General features: G+C 52.0%; 6 protein-coding genes across 6 annotated transcripts; 4 read left to right on the top strand and 2 right to left on the bottom strand.

The window, feature by feature from the left end:
• Nucleotides 1-1556: 1556 nt before the first annotated feature.
• On the bottom strand, nucleotides 1557-4371 carry A1O5_07486 (uncharacterized protein; the record flags this gene model as incomplete). The annotated part of the gene is made up of 6 exons (XM_007748075.1): nucleotides 1557-1700; nucleotides 1859-2089; nucleotides 2396-2585; nucleotides 2673-2920; nucleotides 3025-4002; nucleotides 4087-4371. The coding sequence occupies 6 exons, from the start codon at nucleotides 4369-4371 to the stop codon at nucleotides 1557-1559; spliced, it is 2076 nt and encodes a 691-aa protein (XP_007746265.1).
• Nucleotides 4372-5437: 1066 nt separating this feature from the next.
• A1O5_07485 (uncharacterized protein) lies at nucleotides 5438-7090 on the bottom strand (the record flags this gene model as incomplete). The annotated part of the gene is made up of 3 exons (XM_007748074.1): nucleotides 5438-6796; nucleotides 6847-6977; nucleotides 7036-7090. The coding sequence occupies 3 exons, from the start codon at nucleotides 7088-7090 to the stop codon at nucleotides 5438-5440; spliced, it is 1545 nt and encodes a 514-aa protein (XP_007746264.1).
• Nucleotides 7091-7632: 542 nt separating this feature from the next.
• On the top strand, nucleotides 7633-8712 carry A1O5_07484 (endonuclease G, mitochondrial; the record flags this gene model as incomplete). The annotated part of the gene is made up of 1 exon (XM_007748073.1): nucleotides 7633-8712. The coding sequence occupies one exon, from the start codon at nucleotides 7633-7635 to the stop codon at nucleotides 8710-8712; it is 1080 nt and encodes a 359-aa protein (XP_007746263.1).
• Nucleotides 8713-9526: 814 nt separating this feature from the next.
• On the top strand, nucleotides 9527-10057 carry A1O5_07483 (uncharacterized protein; the record flags this gene model as incomplete). The annotated part of the gene is made up of 1 exon (XM_007748072.1): nucleotides 9527-10057. One exon carries the CDS (start codon nucleotides 9527-9529, stop codon nucleotides 10055-10057), a length of 531 nt encoding a protein of 176 aa, XP_007746262.1.
• Nucleotides 10058-10599: 542 nt separating this feature from the next.
• On the top strand, nucleotides 10600-12989 carry A1O5_07482 (uncharacterized protein; the record flags this gene model as incomplete). Its single annotated transcript, XM_007748071.1, has 9 exons — nucleotides 10600-10604; nucleotides 10662-10780; nucleotides 10830-11486; nucleotides 11528-11532; nucleotides 11578-12065; nucleotides 12128-12413; nucleotides 12472-12678; nucleotides 12746-12821; nucleotides 12910-12989. 9 exons carry the CDS (start codon nucleotides 10600-10602, stop codon nucleotides 12987-12989), a joined length of 1923 nt encoding a protein of 640 aa, XP_007746261.1.
• A 1890-nt stretch (nucleotides 12990-14879) lies between these two features.
• Nucleotides 14880-15767, top strand: A1O5_07481 (uncharacterized protein; the record flags this gene model as incomplete). Its single annotated transcript, XM_007748070.1, has 3 exons — nucleotides 14880-15320; nucleotides 15365-15545; nucleotides 15574-15767. 3 exons carry the CDS (start codon nucleotides 14880-14882, stop codon nucleotides 15765-15767), a joined length of 816 nt encoding a protein of 271 aa, XP_007746260.1.
• Nucleotides 15768-15896: the final 129 nt, after the last annotated feature.

The raw sequence follows: 15896 nt of genomic DNA, 5'->3' as shown, positions 1-15896 counted from the left end.
GGATGTGCCCTACTACAACCCTACACACATACACACATACTCTCATACTCTATTCTCCACCCCACGGAAGTTCCCTCCCGGGGTCAAGTTGCTCTGTTTTGTGGTGACCGCATCCGCTCCCTCTGCCTTTTCTTCTCGGCGAGAGTATTTTTTTGACTGCCCGTGTAGGTCCGGGCTCACAAGGTTAACTCGCATGGTCCCACCTCTGAGGAGTAGGCGGACGAAGAAAGTGCGCAGGTTTCTTTTTTTTTTTTCATTTCAATTTCTGGCATTACATCGGAAATATGTCAGAACACAACCGGCTGGCTGAAGTCACTCTATTAAGCCCTATGCCTACTCCGATTACCACCACTGGTGCCACTTCTGGTATTGCTGGCATCGACAATGGGGGCTGAATACTGTAGTAAGAGTTAGTCTGAGTCTGAGTCCTCATGAAAGATGACCCGTCTTGGCCGTCTTGGCCCGGCCCTCTTCAGAGGGATGACCACCACCCTTCTTCCCAATGGTACTCGGTAAGTATAGCCAGTTTCCAGCGAGGCTGGGCTCGCAGCTCTCCATTCGCGCCCTCCATCCAGTCATCCATCCATCAGTCAGCTCGGGTGCGGCTCTCGTCTCCGGTAAATGCGGCAGTAAATGCCCATTCTGTAAACAGGGCTCTTGGCTGTTCGATGGGGATGGGGTTTCGCTACCACCACACAACAACCACGCAGCTAGCTCGGCCCAGCCTCAGGCGTGCAGTGCCCCCCAACAAGCTCTCGACGGGCTTAGCGGAATGCATGAGCAAGAAAACAGAGAGAGAGAGAGAGAGAGAGAGAGAGAGAGAGAGAGGGAGAGAGGGGCTGCGGACAAGGGCATTAAAGAGCGGGGCGCAAAGTGTGCCCTGTCCTAGCCTCTCTAGGGTATGTATTTACATGGCAAGCTTCGTCCACCCCCGCAACCCAAGGCTCTTGGGCTGGGCACCCAAGTTCCAGCTCTCCAGGTCCGGGGAATTTCCCTTCGGACTTGAATTCAGTCAGTCACACCACATTTCTCTGTAGGTAGCCAGTATCTACTCCGTAGGGACATACTTGTTGTACGAATTCCCCAGTCTGCAACCAGAGAGACACGTGGGCATAGAGATCTTCGAGGGAAGCAAAGCAGGCGTGTGAGACAAAGGTCTGGTCTTTTGCTGCGCGACCTTTCTTTCTTGTTCCTGATGCATTGATGCATGCATACATACAGGGATGCAGCTTGCGGACATGCATGCGTTATGCGTTTTTGCCACCCGATGTCTCAGTTCGGTTGGGCCGGATGGACTGAGGACCAGGAAGGGGACAGGGCTCGTATCCTGCCTACCAACCTATTACTGCTGTGCTACATACCTACTTATGGGTGCCTGCCGAGTATACTCTAACTATCCTAGCTATGTCCTATTGCCCCCCCCCCCCCATTCTCGCTTAAATCTTCCACTAAGTAGGAGGCCCATCAGTACCCGTACCCTAAGTAAGTACACCACACCTTAGCGCCGCATCGCCCTGTATGTACCTGACCCTGGTGCTGGCACCCCAATAGCCCAACTACGCCTGCTGCCATGACGTGCCTCGCTGTTCAATGGCCAAGATCGTCTCGATGTGGCGCATCTCCACCTTGGCACCACGTTGCGCATCCTTGGCCTGTTCCTGGCTGCTGCTTCCTTCCTCGCTTCGTGCCAACATCTGGGCCTGCACAGTGTCTGAGTTAGCAAGGCCAAGCCATGCCAATGGGGAGTGACAATTCCATGCAGAAATGCGAATGACATGACAGCGGGAACTTCCTTCCACCAACCAACGAAACAGGGCTGGTTTTAGCGAAGAGAGAACGAGGAAAGAACTTAGCTTACCGTCTTCAGAACATTCTTGATTTGTCGCCCGTTCAGGTCCACCCGCGCGAGACGATCAAGCTCTTTCCCGCCCATCGGATGATCGTGGCCCAAAAAGGTCTGCCAAATGTGGCGGCGAGACTCGACCGACAGGTTGGGGTAGTTGACCGTCACATGGATACGGCTGTGGAATGCCTCGTCGATATTCTTGATCCTATTGGTGGTCAAGAACAAGACGCCTTCGTAGTATTCCTGTCATTTGCTTGTCAGCCTGATAGGTATGTCTCAAAAAGTGTCATGGGGACGCAGAAAGACAAGCCAAGTCGGCTGTTGTTCATGTGCAAGCAAGTTGTTGGCCCATCCAGCAGTAGCCTAATGACCAAGGCGGCCACATTGGAATGGGGCACCCTCGAAAAAAAAAAAAAAAAGGGATCGACTGCTTTCAAGTTTTTGTTTCCCAGATGTGTCCACACCGGTTTCCCAGAGACAAATAACACGAGAACCAGGCCGGGGTGGCTGGATACGACGGAATAGTTTGGGGTCGGGGTTTCCTCTTACCAGCACACGAAGGAAGATCGACACCATCTTGTTCCGTTCCAGGTCATTGGAGCTTCTTGCCTCGAGAAAGACGTCGGCTTCGTCGAGCAGCAACACTGCATTCCACTTGCTGACCATGTCAAGCACCAGATTGAGCGACTCCTCAATACCCGAAGGGTCCAGGCCCAGATCTCCGGCGGACATCATGTAGCTGAGGGGCAAAGAATCGCGCGTTAGCTCTGGACTCGCTCCGCATAATTGGTTGACAACCCTGTCGTCACGGCAAGGCAAAACTCACAGAGGCACTCGCATGTCTTCGGCAACGCTCTCGCTCGTCAAAGTCTTTCCTACTCCAGGAGGACCCGCGAGTAGCATGATCATCCCACGGCCTTTGCCAGCAATAACGTCGTCGAAGTCGTCCTTGTACTTGACTTGCGATTCGACGAATGCGCGGATCAGCGACTTTTGTTCTTTGGGGAGCACCAGAGACGCAAAGGCATTTTCGGCAAATTTGATCTCTTCGACCTGATCGACATAGAACCAGAGCTGGTTTCCCATCTATTAGCGTCGAAACATGGTATCTGGAATTGGAAACAGGGCTTTCGAAGACTCTCCGCCTAGAGAGGCGATTCCAAACACGTTTGACTCACCCATTTCTTGGTTTTCAGGGCATAGCCTCGAACGTATGGCACAGCAAGGAGTAATTCTTCCGTGGTCAGGGGCCGATGCTTGGGTTTGCATGCGTCGTCGTCGGAGTCCGGAGTGATGAGGAAGTCGGACTCGTTGTCCAAGAAGCCGTCGAAATCGAACTGTTCTTCTGACTCGTCAGATGGGAGCTCAAGTCCGTTTATCTGTTTCTGTGGCTTGTTAAGCGAGTTGAAGTACACCGCATTGTTGGGCAAGAATCGATTGTGCGCGTCGCAGTCAATGATAATCCGTGATTCGACATTGTGTCTGATCATCCCACATCGACCGTAGCCAAGAGCAACACCTCGATATGCTTTGTAATGGTATCCCGCCAGCCGTTCAAAGAGCTTTCCGCGGACCACAAGTCGATGCAGCAGTTGCGCTCTCTCGGGGTGAAACTCCAATGGGTACGCTTGCAGAGAGGTGATCGGCGTTGTACCGGCGAACTCGTAATTTTGGAGGTTAGTATGATGCTGTCCGAACTTGGTCCCGTCCCAGTCGACAGCCCAGACGTCCAATTGCAAGAAGTCGAGTCCGCGCCGTTGATCGGTTGCCCTTGTCGAGGAGTTAAGCTTGAAGACACACTCCTTGCCGTCGGACACGCTATAAACCAGGGTTTGAGGCTCAAAGATTGTCCAGAGGTATTCAAAGGTGATGACACCGTTCTTGACAAGGTCGATTTTGGCAGCAATTGCGTTCTTGAGCTCTTCAAAGAGGACATCACGAAAGAGTTTCAGATGGTCCCTGGCAATCTCCTCCTCAAAGTCATCTTTCTCAAGCAGCGAGACGAGCCTGTCCCAGCGATGCACAAACGGATGAAACGGCGCGCGAAAGACAAGCCGGTCCAGATTTGTCGTGATGCCTGGATAGTCATCGAGGATGATCCCCAAACACTTCTTCAGCCACGGACTTTGGACAATGATTGAATGGATGTCGTATTTCTGCACATATGTGTGAGAACCTTATTGATGGCCAACGAAATTTGGTGACAAAAGGGCTCGCCACACCGGGAATAGGCAACTTACCTTGCGGCTGTCGTAACTTTTCTGCTTGCGCACCAGGAACGCAAACCTGGCAGTCTCCTCATTCTCGGCAGCCTCAAGAACATCCACCGGCTCTTCAGTCACCCACTGGTACTTCCCGTCCTTGTCCTTCTGTGAATACAGTGCCTTTGCCTCATTGATACTACCACTGGGCACGGCGGGCACCTTGGGCTTTTCCTCCTCCTCCTCTGTGGTCTCATCTGCCTTGACTTTGCTGATCTCATCCCGCTCTCCAGGCTTGGAGGCGGTTTGTGTCGTTCCAGGCATCTTGAAGGCAGGGGGTAAAATGCTACAGCACGATCGTGGGTTGAATATATGCAAAGAGGATTGAGTTGAGGAGAAATGGCTACAAGTCAATCGAAGGTGAGGCCTGCAGGTTTATAGGTTCCAAGAGACTTCCGAGCTGGTGTGAAGCTGGTGTGAAGCTGGCGGGCCTCCTGAAGGATCCTGTTGCCTGATGTGCACAACTCACGAAGTGGATTGGACGTTGACTCACCGCAGTCGAATAATCTAGCTGGCATCTTAGCCTGCTCAACTGGCAGTTTCTCATAAACATCCGCTAAAGGGACTGTGCTAGCTTGGGCCTTTGGCAAATCGTGTTAGGGGGAGGCTGATGCCTGTGAAGGATTCCAGGCACAACAAGGCGCAGAGACCATGAGGGTCGCTAAGATGAGGCATGATTGGCCTTCGTCATGAGTCATGCAACGGGGAAAAGGCAACATGAATGTGAGATGTTGAGATTAGGTCAAGCCGGCGTGTAGATAGTAAGATCTCAACTATGCAGCCTGTGGTCTGGGTGGGTGGCAGGACTTTGAATCATCACAATTGGGTCGATTAAGAGTGCGTTGATGAAGAGCCCCATGCAAGGCAGACAAGGCGAACTAACTGTCTCAATGACTAGCCTCTTTAGGCCACATTCGCCTCCTGAATTTCTTCTCACGTGTTCTCTATCAAGGCTGAAGTTATCATCCCCTCCGTCATGACATTGTTTGTACAAGGACATCTGCGAATCCATCTAGGTTGTCCTGGCTATTGCATATGTAGCCTGCTTCTGCACCGGGGTTCTGGTCAGGCCGATATGTAACCAACAGCTCGCCATCTAGTCGACTTTCTATTGAAACCAGCCAAGGGGACCAAAGCCCAGAGCATTCGTCCGCAAACGTAGCTGGAAGGCCCAAAGCAATACTGGACATCAAATGTGAGCAGCATACGGTTTCTCTCAGGGCACAAAGATGTTCTCGGTTGCCGTGAAAGCGCAAATCCTCATTCTCACTAATGAATCATAACGGGTTAAAGATATATTGACCAAAGAGCACCAAGCTCCTTGAGGAATCTATTTCGCTGTCAGCGCAAAGGTAAAGCCTAAAATCCCCATACCCAAAAAAGCAAAGGCAATACAGGTGCCCTTGTTGTGACTCAGTTGCAGACTTTCCGAGAACAGCGATAACGCGACGCTGGCCATCACGCCTGATGTGACTGCAAACATCCCGCCATAAACCCCTTCGGTCGGAGCACCCAAGCTGCTCCTGTTGGCTATTTTGAACCACAAAGCTGCAATCCCAGCTCCGAGTGGCTGTGAAATGCCGCCTAGAAAGGACGACCACGCAATGGCTTTAAATCTGGAGCCAAGTGCGAGATAAAGAGGTAGGGACATCGCGAAGCCTTCCGTGATGTTGTGGATGAACAATGCCATGAAGACAGCAAAACCAAGCTGAGGATTTGCGTGGTTAGTTGCATACGTAATGAAGCCCTCGGGAGCTTTGTGCAGCGCGATGGCCAACGAAGTCTGCAGACCAATTGACATAAACGCATTGGTGGGGACGTGGTGGTGGTGTTCATGTCCGCCCAAAAACGAATGCTGAGATGGCCGACGTTCGGACCCTGCTATGCTTGTATGCTGGTGTGCAGGGTGGTGGAAGTGATGCGTTGAAGACTTTGTACGGTGTAACCCCGGCTTCAAGCTCCCCGTATCGGCGTCCTCAGTCGTATGACGTCCAGGAATCGATCCGTTTGACAAAGGATTCTCATCAACTTCTCCCAGCGTCGGCCCCACGCGTACCTCAGTCGTACCACTTCGCCACGTGGGCGAGCGTAAGAACGGAGCGTGACCTGGTAACACAGAACCTCGTCTCTGCACAGCCTTGAAGCAGTCTGAACCACAGGGATCCGAGAATCCCATACATGGACCTGTCTCGTCACAATTCTCCTTTTGACTCCCCACATACTTTGAAAGGGTCCTCGACAGCGTTCTAGGCACTAGTGACGACCTCCGATGGGTCTGGGCGGCTTGGAATGGATGCTGGCGGTCAGATCCATTCTCTTCAGCTCTTTCATATTGGGGCTTTTTGGGACTGAGGCTGGTCGTTCGGGAGAGTAAAGGAGTGTCCTCATCCTCCTCTTCCGTCTGCCCAGGGGGGTTCTTGGATATCGGGAGACCGTTTGTATGCTCATCATCCGGCGCATGTTCTGACATTTCTTCGTGACGCTTCGCCTCCTCCTCATCATGGCTGTGGTCGCAATCTACGACATGTGAGGGAATGTATTGATGTAGGACGCGGGAGAAGATCTGAATGCCTATGGCGCCTGCTAGGAACAACCCGATCAGAAGGTATGATGCTGCGGGCGACGAATAGCCCGCGTCTTTGAAATAAGTTTTCGACTGCGGAAGCATCGAGTAAAGGGCAGAGAACAACTATCACTAGAGTCAATTCTGGGATTGCACACCGTGCGAAAAAGACGTACCATGACCCCGAAACTCAGGCTTAATGATGCGGAAAGAAAGCCATTACTCTCCGAGATCGAAAAGTGTCGCCAGCGTGGAAATTGTCGTACCGCGATATCGACACAAATGATCGAAGAGCCAATGACACACGCTATGAAGTCAAAATCAGTCTTCTTTGCTCAGCAATTTTGAGAGACAAAGCTGCATACCAATAGCACTGATGCATGTCATGATCCACCCTTTGGTATCCTTGTCGATGGCCATCTTGCCCCGTCTCTTTTCCTCTTAAGCCGCAAGTTCATATAGCAATGTACGGTAGGATGTAATTTGTTGATGTTGCACCGAGTTACTCATGCTAGTGTCTGGAGTCAGTTGCAAGAAGTAAAGTGTAGGAACAAAGAGCGAGACGTCAGGTTGAATGAGCTATTATATTCCGTTGGTTAGGAGGCTCGATCGCAGTTGCAGCAGGTGGGATGACGAAAATTCCCAAGACTTCTTTAGAGGACCTTAAGACCATGTCCCTTTGTGGCTTAGTTGAGCCACGGGGCCCAAGTGCCGCGAGCACCCCCCATCATGGGCCATCCAAATCGTGTTTCAGGGCTGGTCCAGCCTTGTCATCTTTAACTGGAACCCATCACACCCAGCACGACTACTTAGGCACCAGCAGGGGTCAGCAGATCCGCTACCGGGCCAGCTGCCGATTGGCCTCAAGCCTAAGATCACTGGTTCAACTTTTTTCCTTCCTATCCATCTTGCGGACGCGTTTCTTCGTGAGACGGTATCGACATTGCCTGCCGACTTTGTACATGTCCAAGACCACCATTGCTATCATAGCAGCGACGTCTGCATTTGCAGGTGCGTCGCTGACCGCGCTACTGTTTCCTAGCCATCGAAAAGATGAGCCCAAATCGACACCAACATTGAAGGAGGAACCTTCAACAGTACCTGCACTGTCAATTCCTCCCGCTCCCATCCCAGTGCCAGTACCGGTCCCAGTTGCTGCACCAGCTCCACATCCTTCGGCTGCCGTCCTCCCACCTGTCGATCCTTCTGGTATCCTACGATATGGATTTCCTGGTCCTATCGCTGATACATTAGCCACTCCCTCACACCTCTCTTCCTTCAACAGGTTCACTCGAAATCCCCATTGGGTAGCAGAACATTTTACAGCACAGTCTCTGCTGCTGAACAACGGATCGCGACGAAATAGTGTTTTCTATGAGGACTTGTCGATTCCTTCCATGTTTCGAGCAAAACTGTCCGATTACTTTCGAAGTGGGTACGACCGAGGGCATCAGGTTCCGGCAGCAGACGCAAAATGGTCGCAAGAGGCAATGGACTCGACCTTCGTCTTGAGCAATATGTGCCCACAAGTTGGAGAAGGGTTCAACCGTGATTATTGGGCTCATTTTGAGGAATTCTGTCGAGATCTGGTAAAGAGATTCCCCAGCGTCAGGGTGGTGACTGGCCCGTTGTACTTGCCGAAGAAAGACGAACGAGATGGAAAATGGAGAGTCTCTTACGAAGTGATTGGTAACCCTCCCAACGTTGCAGTGCCTACTCACTTCTACAAAATCATCTTCGCGGAAGAGGCCGCTCAGAGCCCAAGCGGAACTGTGGCTCTCGGTGCATTCGTGTTGCCCAATGCTGAGATACCCAATTCGAAGAGTCTGAGCGACTTCGAGGTGCCTCTCGAAGCGGTTGAAAGAGCCAGCGGATTGGTGTTCGCCGACAAACTACCACCTGAGAGGAGAAAACGACTTTGCAGGGAAGTCAGATGTGAGATAATGGTGCGAGAATTTGACAAGAGTCGTCAACAAGCCAACAACATCGGTCAGGTCTCGAGGGGCTCTCCGCAAATGCAGCAACCTGGAGGCAAGTGGTAACCGCGCCACCAGAGCGGAGTCCGAACTGGAGTTGAACGTAATTGCTTGGATTGAGTCGGCGTGTTCCATTGTTCAGCACCCAAGAACTCGCTTTAAATCGACTTTGCAGATCTACCCGTTTGCATTACCTGGCCCTAGAGCGCCGCATACGAGGCGATAGATCAATGAAAACACGAAAGGGAAAGCTTACTATCCAGCCACGAGAAGGGATCGAAGAACGCTACACGCCGACAACGTGCGTTTATGCGCGTTGGGCTGTACACCTGCGAGTCATCCTCCTATGGCCATTTGCAAATGAGCCTCTGTCAGTGGCCGCCCATTATTCTCTGCAGACTTGGTGGCCGTTAGAGTGATTGCTGCCGACAGCACTTAATGAGAGCAGAGCCTTTCAGCGCTTGGGTCGAATTACAGTCTTGAATTCATTGAGCGCTACCACGAGATCTACTCAGAATTGCATTCCGACCGCAAACATACGCATTCAAGAATCAACTTAGGGAAATATGCTTCTGGATGGTTGATGGAGGCTTAAATGGAGTGCGCGAGACAATGTTTGTATAGAAGGGCGAGCATGTAATTTGCACTTCGTAGGTGTTTGTATTAAAATCAGCAGAGCGAGGATACCTCGTACCACGCGGAGTGACGTCGGCGCATTGCCAAGCAAGTTCCTCAGGCTCCTTTGGCTTTGCTGGGTTGCTTGCGCTCCATCGCGACTGCTTGCCCGCTCGGAGATCCAGCTCGAGTACTCTCACAGCTTGCGTCGAAAATTTCCTTACCCAACGCCAGAGCCTCTTCAGCACCATTCTTACGACCCAAAATGACTCAAGTCTACTTGCTGGACTCTGACCACCTTTGTTCGCTTCTACGAGAAGCTCTCTCCTGGAGTGAAAATGTCTCGTCGCTCATGGTGTCTGCTCTGAACGGATCAATACTCGCATATGCCTACAGGGACACTACGCCATCAATTAAAGATATGCGAACTCAATCTACAACGATGACAGCAGCTTACACGGTTGCGTCAGAGGATGTACTCGTCTTCGAGGCACAAAACATGGGAGCAATTTCCGTGATTGCTCCTGTTGCCGATCACCTCCTGTTGGCCGTGACAGGACCCGAGCCGAAGCAGAAAAAGGCCCTGCAGAATGGCCTTGGTCAATCCCAAGAGCACGGGCAGATGGCCAACGGCATCGACGCTCATACAGAAGAGGAGGGAAGAGAGGAGAATGACAACCACGAGGAGGACAGCGATACCCAGAAAATCCGGGAGGACCTTGAGGCTGTAAGCCAGGAACTGGCCAGTGTGCTAAGGGAAGAGCTGGCTGTAATGAAATGGCCGGACGATATGTGACAATGTCAGCTTCCGCTGTAACAGGACCTTCGACCTGCGATATCGTTCAGAAAGCCGCCCGTCGTCGACAAATTGGCGGGAAAGGATACCCACTATTATACCTGCGAGGACGAAATCACATCTTCTCTGCGCTAGTTCAACCTGTACTCTCTCGAGCAGAGGTCGGCACATACATGGCAAATGGCGTCTCGCTACAGACTGTGATTAATTGGTCAGAGTGGCAGCAACAACGATCCAGCTTTTTGGCTGAACTGTGGACGGAGAACAACCCCCCGCATTGAAGGTCGGGGACCCACCGAAAGCTGGAAGAACACCGGGAGAACAAGGTTAGTTGGGTGAAGGTGTTAGGGACCCCTTACTCAAACCCGACTTCCCGCCTCTCACGATCGAACTCGAAACTCAATCTTCCTCCTCCTCGTTCCCAGCGTTTTCTGCTTTCCTCCTCGCACAACTGCCGCCTCCTGGCCTTGCGCGACCCCTCGTTCCTTCCACTGACTCTCTTGCGCCGACAATAAGACCTCCTGCTATCGTGACCCGTTACCATGTTGTATGTCAGAGACCTCATGGCCGGTTCTGCTGCCTTCCGCTAATTGCTTCTGCGCAGTGCGATTCCCCCGCCGCCGCGGTATCCCACCAACAGCGGCTTAGTTGCGACAACTCTCGAAACCGCAAATACTCTGACCATCCGCGAAGGTCCCGAATATACGTTTCAAGCCGGCGAAGGTAGCTGCGGTTCGAAATCCCACCACCAAACAATCTACTAAGAGACGAGCAGGGACATATGTTTTACGAGACGACCTACAACTCGCAACCCCACCACCTCATCCTTCTGAGGCCCCCGTCGTCAATCCCAACCCTCTAGCAACCAGCGTTACCCCCCCAACGAGCGGTGTTAAGCTGTCCCTGGTATCACTTAGCCCAAAACAAATTACTCCCGATCTCTACAGAACCACCACCGCGACAAGCAGTCTTCTGCGCTGGAGATCCTTGGGATTAAACAACTCAAAAGAGACGAAGGAGTCCAAGGAGCCAAAGGACGTGAGAGATTTGAAAGAAATCAAGGAGGTAGAGAAAGAGCCAAGGATATCCATAGAGACCGGTAGCGACAGCAGCAACCCCGCGACGACATCACAAAATGGAAGCAACAAGTCGAGTACAGTGAAAGCGTTCGGTGAGGGAAATGCTGCCCTGTCGCCTATCATCAGCAGAGATGGCCTCAAACGACGGAAACCGAAGAACAACATCATTAAAAGCAACTCCTCTTTCGTCTCTCGTGTCATTCCCCACGAATCCCTCGCAAAGAAGATTCAAGACCGAGATCAACGGGGTACATTCGCCTTCGTCAACATCAACCGCGCTTTTCAGTGGTTAGATCTGGCTTCAGGAGCTAAACAGGACCCAATGACCAAAATCCTCTTTACCAAGGCGAGTACCCGTTCTCATCGCAAGACGATGTCGTGTTTGCACGAGCCATTGTTACACTCCGTCATGGCCGGGTCTTAGCTAACTAACACCTGCAGGCTCACATGCTGTGTCATGATGTCAACAGCATGACCAAGCACTCGACACACATGGACATTGTAATGGGATCCTCGGCCAGTGATATCATCTGGTACGAGCCCATATCACAGAAATATGCCCGCATCAACAAAAATGGCATCATCAACAACTCGGCCGTTTCCGCCATAAGATGGATACCTGGGTCTGAGAACCTCTTCCTAGCAGCCCATATGGACGGGACTCTGGTCGTGTACGACAAAGAAAAGGAAGATGCGCCTTTCGTCTCGGAAGAGCTGGTGGATGAAGCGATCAGTATTGAAGATGAAGATCAGTCTACCTTGGTCATCAGTAAGAGTGTGAACTCATCCAATCAAAAAGCCAACCCGGTAGCTTGCTGGCGGATTTCCAATCAGACTATCACCGATTTCGCCTTTTCCCCAGACAATAGGCATCTCGCTGTGGTCGGGGATGATGGATATCTTCGGATAATAGATTATCCTCAAGAGAGGTGCGCCGACAGCTTCACACTCGGTATCTCTCCTAGGATTTGCAAGACTGATGTGTGCGCAGGCTTACCGATATATATTCTTCCTATTATGGCGGATTTACCTGCGTATGCTGGTCGCCTGATGGCAAATACGTGCTCACCGGGGGCCAAGACGATCTTGTCACCATTTGGTCGCTAGCCGAACGCCAGATTATTGCTCGGTGTCCTGGACATGACTCATGGGTAACGGCTGTTGCTTTCGATCCGTGGCGCTGCGACGAGAGGACATATCGTTTTGGTAGTGTGGGCGATGACTGCAAGCTCCTGCTTTGGGACTTCAGTGTTGGCATGCTCCATCGTCCAAAAGCGGTAAGTAGATTAAGATGGAGCCAAGGTCGATTCAACAGCCGCTTACACAAAGTATCAGGCAACCGCTAGGCCTAGAGGCAGTATCTCAGCCCAATCAATTTCACTGCTCCGTCAACGGACAGAAAGTTCAGGCATCGTCAACCGAATCAGATCTGATTCAAACCGGACCGGAAGTTTCGTCCAGCCAGACACGGTCGACGAATCCGAATTCCTCAATCACCCTGTTGAACCCAGAGCACGGACAGCCCAACTGCCCCCTGTAATGGTATGTTCTTGGTGTTGTTGCCGTGCAAGAGTCTTCAACGGGGCATACACTGACGCGCAATTAACAGTCCAAGAAGATAGATGATCATCCCCTGAGTGCTCTCGCATTCGAGCAGGACTGCATCATCACAACTTGTCACGAAGGTACGTCCGCTTTTTTTTTTTAAATCTGCGTTCTTACCGACGTCTTCAATGGAGGAAGAGTCTGTATTAGATACTCACAACCTTAAAGGACATCTACGCACTTGGAATCGACCTCGAGAAGCCCCGAACAGCAGTCAGATAGATATCTCCGAAAAGCCGAGGCCCTGAATGGTATATAGAAAAGGCCCGAAGACGGCGAAGCCCTGATGCCATAAGGCGCACTGCCGGCTGTATCGCCTCATTCCACTTCGCGTATGATCAGCGATTTGCAAGTCCTTTTACAAGTATTGTAGATAACCCTCGTTGAGGGCTCCAGGTCGGTGAGGTGGAAGGTTCTAGCTATCAGCGCATCGAGCACGTCGATAGGGCAATGAGGCATACTTAGCGCATGAGCAGAAGTCTTCGTTTGGTGCAGCCGATGATGCGCTATTGGCTTTCGCTGGTCGCCAAACTGCCCGATGTTTGCAAACTTGGGAATGCAGACGGTATGATCGACACCAGAGGGCTTTCACGGCAATATAGCCGCAGTGGGTCTGCCAGTATAACAAGTGCAAGTCGTAAATGTCTAGCCAGAGGGCAGTGTGTGACCGACGAGATACTCCTTGTAGCAAAAGTTACTCAACCACAACGAACCACATGACGACTGCATGGTATCATTGATGCCAGCAAGCATTTCTCAAGCAGACGCTTAGCACGGAGGGTGCCGATCAGCCGGACGATGGGGGAGGTTTGTCAATTCCCTTGGGCCGGGTTCCACGAGTTGCTTCTAGGCTGTCCTTCATTGACTTTCTGGCGGCATCATAATTCCGAGATGCTGCCATCGGACCACTCACCATTTCCAAGATCTTGATGCCTTTTTGCACAACCTAATGCTGAAGTGGCAGCGTTCCAAAAGAGCGCGGGCCCGAGAAGAGCATAATTCGTCTCAAGGTACCATCGTTCCGAGTAGACTTTCCCAGAGGAGTCGTAAGCGGCATAAGAAAGCGAACAGGGTGGGATGAAAAAGTAGCCACATCTGGGCGTCATGCAGGCAATGCAGGGTACTCTGCTCGTTTGCTGTGGCCAGGCCAATGAAGGGTGCAGAGTCAGAAAGGAAGTAGGGGGAGGCGCTCGCAAAGAGAGATGACTCCTAGCCAGGGAATAAACGAGCCGAAGGGGCTACTGTCATTCAGGAGTTGGAGGTGCATCCTCCATAATATTGTTTCTGACTGTGCGTCCAGTGAAAGGAGAGCGGCGGCTTTGTAAGAAGCCCATGTTTCCGTGATTGGGATCAGCTCGCAGAGACAAGGGCCATTTCCCAGCCCTGACGATCCCCGAGGGGGCTGTTGGAGAATTGGCAACGAATAATGATAAAGGGGTGAGCACACTTTTTTTAAAGACTGAAGGGCCCAGCTGCTCGTGTGAGGTATTATGTAGCTGCGCGGTCCGAAAGGCACGTAACAAGTACACGTATTCGCAGGCACTGCCAAAGCAGGAAATCAAGACATCACAATTTACTACTGTATTGGCAACGCCAGGGTGCCTCACTCTTGTGCCATCAGCATCGGGTACCATCCTCCATCCTAGCTTCCTTCCCACGTGCGCCTCGATATTTCGACTTGGTGGCCATAAGTAGCAGGAGAGTGGTTACGCTACTCATCTTTTCTGGTCAGAAGAACACCACATCGGCTACTGTGGCTCATTACAGTACTATCAGCCTGACAATCGGTGCTATCAGGCTTATCTTGGTCTACATAGATATCAGTCTCGCCAGTGCCCGCCTGTTCCTGCGATTCCCGACGATTTCCATCCTCACTATCCTTGAGCCCAACCGTCCAGGTGACAAGGTTTCGGAAGAGATCGCGGCCTTGAGGAGGGATTCGCCAAAAAGAGTAGCGCAGCCACGAAGCAGATTGGCCAGATTCAGTGGGACAGGGGTCAGCAGGGTGCCAAATGCAGACAGATATAACACCGAGAAGAACACAGAGCACTGGAAAAACAAGGAGAGGTTGAAATATGACGCTGGGAAATCAACGAGCGGCAGGGACAAGAGCGATATTGCGAGAACTCCCAGTACCGATGCTGGCCCCTTTGGGCTCGCTGAAGGCCACAGCGAAGATCAGGGCCAAAGTCAAGGTCAGGACACCGTTGGCGGCTCAAGTGGAGGATCCAGACTCAATCCTGAACCACGGCATCCAGACGGCTGTGAGCGATCAGGCTCAGGTGGACTGCGAAGACACCCTCCAAGACGAAAGCGCAAACAGCAGAGGGCGAGGCAGATCCGACACGACCAACACGACAGCCTCTTTCTGGACTACGGCTTCGTCGTCGAACTCGATACCTGCCATCACGTTCAGCGAGAGCAGCAGTCCTGATCCTGGCCACGAGGGTATCGAGGAAGCTGCAAGTCGCCCGATCGAAGCGGCCATTGAAGCCGAAATCGCAGCAGAGGCACAGCCCGGCTCAGGCATATTAGGGCCAAGTCTAGGTTCCACCACTTGGGGGGGGCCGGCGTCATCGGTATCGCTCACGGGAGCCTTAACCAGAAGGGCTCATCAACCCAGTGGCCCGGGGCCAAGATCGGCATCTTCAACATCAGCATCATCATCATCAGCAGCAGCAGCGGTGGTGGCAGCGCTACCAGCACAAGCACCACCGGCACCACCACTGCCACTCCCGGTATCAGGGAGAACAGCCGGAGTGGACCATCCAACCCATCATCAGAGGGACCCACGGCTGATAACAGTAAGTTCCCTCTCGGCCCTTTCATTAGCCACTCTGGTTGCCTCTTCTCAGCCATTCCCGCCCGGCACCCACCAACAACCCACCAACACCCACCCAGCACGCAACCTGTCTACCCACTCTGTAACCTTCCATCCAATTATCCCCTCCATTCCGCTCATTATCTTTTTTCTTTCGCAATCATCACCTCAAAATTCTCATGCATGTCCACCGACGTATGAGTAGAGATTTGCGTGTACCTAACACAGTACCTGTGCTTTCTCATGCGCGTGCCTGATTCACTGTCATATGCTTCACCCTCAAACCTTTCATTCCACTATCTCGTCACACTCTCTCTAATGCTCTTACACCAAC

This window comes from Cladophialophora psammophila (assembly GCF_000585535.1).
Source record: "Cladophialophora psammophila CBS 110553 chromosome Unknown aczJe-supercont1.11, whole genome shotgun sequence".
NCBI lineage: Eukaryota > Fungi > Ascomycota > Eurotiomycetes > Chaetothyriales > Herpotrichiellaceae > Cladophialophora > Cladophialophora psammophila.
The sequence above is the reverse complement of the archived record's forward strand: the minus strand, read 5'-3'. Positions and strand labels throughout refer to the sequence as shown.